The 6482-nt window shown below is 55.4% G+C and overlaps 1 protein-coding gene across 2 annotated transcripts; it reads left to right on the forward strand.

Moving 5' to 3' along the window:
• Positions 1–864: 864 nt before the first annotated feature.
• TAGLN (transgelin) lies at positions 865–6366 on the forward strand. 2 transcript variants are annotated; one of them, XM_037841582.1, is made up of 5 exons: positions 865–1022; positions 4603–4794; positions 4888–5065; positions 5349–5451; positions 5802–6366. In XM_037841582.1, the coding sequence occupies exons 2-5, from the start codon at positions 4615–4617 to the stop codon at positions 5944–5946; spliced, it is 606 nt and encodes a 201-aa protein (XP_037697510.1). In that variant the 5' UTR covers positions 865–1022; positions 4603–4614; the 3' UTR covers positions 5947–6366. The 2 variants fall into 2 exon arrangements, with proteins under 2 accessions (XP_037697510.1, XP_037697511.1); XM_037841583.1 differs by lacking the exon at positions 865–1022 and adding an exon at positions 4362–4405.
• The last annotated feature ends 116 nt before the right edge of the window (positions 6367–6482 follow it).

Here is a 6482-nt window from a genome sequence, read left to right on the forward strand (position 1 = left end):
CTCCCGAAGTCTGGAGTAACGAGGTCCAGTCTGTTTTCCAGGATGGGTTCGAAGTGTTGGTCCTGGGGGGGGAGGGATGGATGGATGATGCAACCCCTGAGCCTCCTACCACAGTCTCCTGCCGGGCAGAGAGACCCTCTGACCGCTCCCTGGCGGGGCCAGGGCTGACATTCTATTGACTCGACTGCCGCCAAACCTCAAATCCTATCCCCAACTAAACCCTGTAACTCAAGACCTGCCCCAGCAGAACGCTCTCCTCCACCTGAGCAGGGTGGGGCAACAGAAAGAGTGGGTCTGCCCCCTCCGCTCCCACCAAGGGATCGCAGGGGTGTCCAGGTTATGCCATTTGTGACTCACCGGGGTGGATTTGGGTAAGACTGAGCTGTCCCCCTGTAGAATGGGGTCAGCGACTATGCTCTCTCAATGTAGTTGTATTTGCAGAGCGTCTGCCATGTCCTCAGTCCTCAGTAAAGGTTAGTTCCCATCTCCAAGTAGAGCTAAAAGCCCTGGGAGGAGACGGCTTGTTTGTCCTCCACAAACCTTAAGGATCCTAGTTCCTTTCCTCTCTCCCTGGCCAGACCCTCCTGAATTCCCCCTCCCCTCAAATGCAGGGGCAGGGAACGGTGAAGAAGCCTTAAGTCCAGACAGCCTTCGGAAAAGCCTTCACGGTCCTGTCCATAAAAGGCTTTTCCCGGCTGTTCCCGCCCTGATGTAGCCCCGCCCCCGCCCGCTCCATCTCCAAAGCACGCAGGGAATGTCTCCGGCAGCCCCCGGGCAGACTGCTCCAACTTGGTGTCTTTCCCCAAATATGGAGCCTCCGTGGAGTCACTGGGAGCCGTGGGGGTGGGGAAGGGAGCCGATTTCCTCCGGCCAGGAGGGGGCCGAGGGATGAGCCAGCGGGGGAGGCTGACATCACCATGGCACCAGCCCTTTAAACCCCTCACCCAGCCAGCGCCCCGTCCTGTCTGTCCAACCCCGGACACAGAGACCTCACTCCTTCCTGAGTGTCCTGAAGACTCCCTGTAAGTGCATTCGTCCACGGGTTAGGAGGAAGCTGGGCTGGGGCTTGACAGTAGCAGTGGGGGCATTGCAGGCTGGGCTCTCCCGCCGCCGTTCCACCCAGGTCCCCAGCAGGGAAGCCTCACTCAGCATGGATGGAGTTGTCTGACGACTCATCTCCAGATAGGGAGATGGTCCCAGCTGCATGGGAGGGATGGGATAGCTAAAGCCCCGCATCCTCTCAGACTCATTGGAATGCCCAGGATGATTTGGCTGGTGCAGCAGAATTGATGGCAAACCCCTGGGAACTGGAGTGAGTGGGAGGCTCCCCATTTTCAGCCACAGTCACCCCATTAGGTGTATATTAGACTTAAGGCGTTGTTGTCTGATGTCTAGAAGGCTGTGCAAGGAGGTGTTGAGTCCACTAACGTTGGAGAGCAGGTTCACACCAGTGGCCTCCAGGGCCTGGGAGAGCTATTGAGGCAACATGAAGGACCACAACGACCTCATGTCTTGGAACAGGCTAGGGAGGCAGGGTGCAGGGGCAGGTGAGAGAGCTGAGGTTACCCCCACGATAGGCAGAGGGGTAGTGGGGTGGGTACTGCCAAGAAGGAGCTCTGAGGCAATGGCCTGGGTGGCTCAGACAGGGCTGGGCAGGCTGGGACCAGGCCTAGACCCTTTCCTGAGGGTCTCGTTGATTCCTTTCTGTGGTTGCTCTTTGAAGGGCAGCAGGGAGGATGGGTACAGACTTATTGGTGGGACTGTTCTTTGTCCCTGGGGTTTCAATAAACCCATCCTGCAAGCCATTTCATAGATATAGATGTGCTGGCTCCTATTGTCTGTGTTTTATATTGAAGGGGAGAGGGGGGTGGCTGTCCTGGCTAGACTGCTGGTCCTGCTAGTTTTCCTGGGCTTCTTCTGGTAGGAAGTACCCCTGGCCCTTTGCAGCTGGACTTTGTTTTTAATCCACTGCCCACCCTCCCTCCCTGGATGCTTGGGGTGGGGAGGCCTGCCAGGAGCCACAGGATTGGAGAGTCAGAGAAGAGCCTCAGGTTGTCCATCCATCCTGTCTGAGGAAACTTTGTCTAGAAATGCCCTTGAGGAGACAGTATCTCCCTCTCCTCTCCCCAGCAGATGGAAGGTGGGACTTGAGGGCTTTTTTGGGACTCTCCACTTTCAGACTGTTCACCAGGAGGAAGATGGGGAGAACCGTGGTGCTGGGGGTGGGGAAAGGGCATGGTATGCTCTTCATCCCCTTCCCTTACACTGACCTAAATCCAAACATTGCCTTTAAATCTAGGGGTGGCAATGCTGGCTACTTGTCACCATGATCCTTGACTCCTTGGATTGTCCTATCTGTCCTGAATCTCCTTTGAGAGCTGCGGGTGGGGACACATTCTCCTTCCATCCGGTTCCTCACATGCCTGGAACATGATCCAGGGAGGGGGGGAAAAGCAGGTGTGGGAGCAGGTGTGTGTGGGAGGGTGAAATACAAGCAGGGCAGGGGACAGAGAGTGGCAGCGCCTGTCCTGGTTGGGTCCAAGGCTGAGACAGAGGCCAGTCAGAAGCCAGGATGAAGGACTTGGCTGAGATCACTTGATCTTGGCTGACTTCTGATCTTTGACCACAGCTCTTTGCCCAGGGATCCTTGGGTAGTTGGAAAGTGGGGTGTGGGTGGGGAAGGGACCTAAAGTGAGGCTGGGGAAGGGGGAACTTGGCAGTTTGTAGCTGCCCCAGAGAGGTGAGCAGTGAGTGCAGAACACCCTGCCTTTTGGGTTTTCTGGCATCATTGGCTGGGAGAAGGCTGGTGGGTCTGGTGAGTCCCCCGCGCCCTCCAGTGCTCGGAGAACCAGGGCCTCAGGTGGGCCAACTCTTCTGCTACAGAGAGACTCAGAGAGAAGCAACTGGCCCGGTAGTTCTCCTGGATATCCCAGGCTAGTGTTCTCCCACACTGCATTATCCCATCTGGGAATGATTTTGAAAAGGGGGTGGACAGGCTAGAGGGAAAAGGCCTTTACTGTCTCTTACCCCTTGATCAAGGGCTGGGCTCCCTCCCAGGTCACTACCTGGGGACCGGCTCTGGGGGCAAAGTATTGACATTTTGAGGGCTCTGCTAAGTGCCAAGCAGTATGTTATGTACTCCACAGACATTTTTTCACTGAATTTTCACAACCCTCTGAGGTATCTATTATTATCCCCAGTTCACTAACGGGGAACTTGAGCCTGAAAGGCTGTCGCCCATGGGGAAAAGGGCAGGGCAATTGGAGTTTGGCAGCTGGCCTGGGATGTGGAATGTGCTGTTAGCTCCACTTTCCGCAGTGCTGGGGTGGGGAGAGGGGCTTGCTCTGGACAGAGGAGGAGTTAGGACGGTGTGCTGACTGCCTCCATCTTCAGGTCCTTATCTCCTGCCCCTCCCTCCACCTCACCCCCATTTCCAACCTTGGACCCCTCTGAGCCCAGGGGGTGGGTTTGGCCTCATTTGGTACCTCTTATGATGCTCGTCACAGAATCCCTGGCAAAGCTACACCATTCCCAGGGGTCCCTGTGGCCACAACCCTGTCTGCCCAGGGGCCTGCCTGCCCACGCTGCCCCTGCAGCCATTCCTCTCCAATCATGGGGCCAGCCCGGGCACAGGCAGCCTGGGCAGAGCCAGCCTGAAGCCCTCAGGGCGGTAGCTGCTGCTGGTCTGGACAGAGGCTTCCCAGGCTCTGGCTGGCAGATTCTTGGCTCTTGGAGACCCCTGGAGGACTGTGACTGCTTGGTTACTCAAGCTACTGCACTGGCTTGAGCCTGAGGGCATGCGGGAAAGTCGGGGGTGGGGGTGGGGGGCGGTGTACTGGTTGCCTTTCTCAATTTGGCTCCCCTGAGGAAGTGCAGCTTCTTTGCCAAGAGCTCTTGGGTTTTGGTAGCTCCCTAGAACTTTCCCGGGCTGGGTAAGTTTGAACCTCTTCGGCTGCCAGCTTTGGAGGTTAGAAGATAAAGCTTCAGGGCTAGAAGATAAAGTGAGGAGAGAAATACAAGTTGGAAGTAACTTTGTTCCTTAAGTCAGAGGCAGTAAAAACCACCCTGACTTTATTTGAGGGGACAATGTGGCCTCCATGGGAAGGCCTCTCCAGGGCCTCTGTGGCCAATCTTGGCAAAGAAAGGATGCTCTAAACCAGAGGTTAGGCAAACTATGGCCCATAGGCCAAAACCTGCCTGCCACCCATTTTGTAAATAAAGTTCTATTGTAACAAAGCCATGTTCATTCATTTGCCTACTTATTGTCTACGGCTGCTTTCGTGCTACAGTGGCAGAGACAGTATGGCCTACAAAGCCTAAAATATTGACTTTCTGGTCCTTTACAGAAAAAGTTTACTGACCCCCTGCTCTAGACTTCCAAAGATCCGGTATCCTGTTTCTCCAGGTACACAGAACCTCTGGTCTGAGGGGATGTGCCTGGCCGTGTTAGGCAGTGCTGTGTAAACAAAATCAGGAACTAAGGGAAGGTCAAAGCCTAGGAGAGTTGGGCAGAGTTGGAGGGCTTGCCTGGCCCCACAAATGAAAGCAGAGCTGTTCCCTGGCCCCCTCACCCTCTCCCTTCTCTGCTCTATCCTACTTTAGCTCTTGCCCATCATGGCCAACAAAGGTCCTGCCTATGGCATGAGCCGCGAAGTGCAATCCAAAATTGAGAAGAAGTACGATGAGGAGCTGGAGGAACGGTTGGTGGAGTGGATCATAGTGCAGTGTGGCTCTGATGTGGGTCGTCCAGACCGCGGGCGCCTGGGCTTCCAGGTCTGGCTGAAGAATGGTGTGGTGAGTGACACTCTGGGAAGGAGGATGGGGCTGTGCCAGCCCTGGGGACAGGCACCCTGAGCTGAGGGCCAAGCCGCATCCTCTGTCTGACAGATCCTGAGCAAGCTGGTGAACAGCCTATATCCTGACGGCTCCAAGCCAGTGAAGGTGCCTGAGAACCCACCATCCATGGTCTTCAAGCAGATGGAGCAGGTGGCTCAGTTCCTGAAGGCAGCTGAGGGCTACGGGGTCACCAAGACTGACATGTTCCAGACTGTTGACCTCTTTGAAGGTACAGAGAGGAGAGGGGCTGGGTTGGGGGCAGGCAGAGGACAGGAGGCTGAGGCAAGGAAAGGGGATGACCAAAATCAGTCATGAGGGGCCTGTTTAAGGATGATGCAAAGAGAATACAACACACTCACGAGGGCGTACCGTAGGATCTACTGAAGACTCCCCCGATTCTAGAACTTTTGCCCCTACTCTGGCCATCTCCTTTGACAGATGGGGGCAGGCCCTGGTTTGGTCTTGTTTCCACTGTCCTGAAGTTTGGCCTCCTTCCTTCTTGCTTCTTATAGGCAAAGACCTGGCAGCAGTGCAGAGGACCCTGATGGCTTTGGGCAGCCTGGCAGTGACCAAGAACGATGGGCACTACCGTGGAGATCCCAACTGGTTTATGAAGTATGTGGCCCCCAGGGACTCCCTCCCTCTAAGCTTGGGTCTCTGCATGGGGATGGAAGGTGCCTTGGGCTAACCAGTTTGCAGGGATGATTTGGAGAAGCAGATAACCAGAATGTAAGAAGAGAGGGTCTGGGATAGGTGGGAAGTGGGTCCTTACTATTTCTTGGCTCCTCCCATTCTGTCCTCCTGTGTTCAGCCCGTCTCCCTGGCCTGTGGGCATACTAGATTGGGGAAAAAAAAGTGAAACAGGAAGGGGAATGGAATTGGGATAGGAAGTAACAGAGGAATCAGAAAACAGGTAGAAAACATCAAGTCCTGGCAAGTCTTTATCCTGGTTCCTTCTTTCCTAGGAAAGCCCAGGAGCATAAGAGGGAATTCACGGATAGCCAGCTGCAAGAGGGAAAGCATGTCATTGGCCTACAGATGGGCACCAACAGAGGGGCCTCCCAGGCCGGCATGACAGGCTATGGACGACCTCGGCAGATCATCAGTTAGGAGGTGGAGGGCCAGGCCTGAGCCCCTTCCCCAGCTCATCGGCTATAGCCATCCCGCCTAGCCTGCCTCACCGACACCCGTGGAGTTCCCTCAGCCTTGGCCAAGCTTTGAGGCTCTGTCACTGAGCAAAGGTGACTGCACATGGGCAGCTCTCCCCCACCTCTCAGCCTCAGCCCAACTTCTTCCCCCAAAGCACCACCCCCTTGAACCCCACCCCCCACCTTTACCATCTCTCCCCACCCTGGGCTAAGCTGGGGGGAAGCGGGCTTGGGGTAGCATGGGTCTGGGGCAAGTCCACTGTCCGTGGCAGCAGATGTCCATTGAAGGAGACCCAGCCTGACCTCCCCCCACTTTTTGCTGGAAAAATTTTGGGGTCGAAATTCAAAAAGGAAAAAAAATATACATCAATCTTTTCTCAGGCATGGCTGGCAGCCTTTGATTTGCACTAGTCACTTCTGCTCCTGTTCTAGGAAAATATGAGCAGGGAACACGCAAGCATCTTGGGTTTATGTGTGTTCTTAAGGAAGGACCTTTGC

Source organism: Choloepus didactylus, chromosome 6, assembly GCF_015220235.1.
Source record: "Choloepus didactylus isolate mChoDid1 chromosome 6, mChoDid1.pri, whole genome shotgun sequence".
Classification (NCBI taxonomy): Eukaryota; Metazoa; Chordata; class Mammalia; order Pilosa; family Megalonychidae; genus Choloepus; species Choloepus didactylus.

Coding starts and splice junctions, on each gene's coding strand:
- TAGLN (XM_037841582.1), top strand. CDS start 4,615: ATGGCCAACAAAGGTCCTGCCTATGGCATGAGCCGCGAAGTGCAATCC. Junction 5,066..5,348: donor GACTGTTGACCTCTTTGAAG/GTACAGAGAGGA, acceptor TGCTTCTTATAG/GCAAAGACCTGGCAGCAGTG. Junction 5,452..5,801: donor GATCCCAACTGGTTTATGAA/GTATGTGGCCCC, acceptor CTTCTTTCCTAG/GAAAGCCCAGGAGCATAAGA.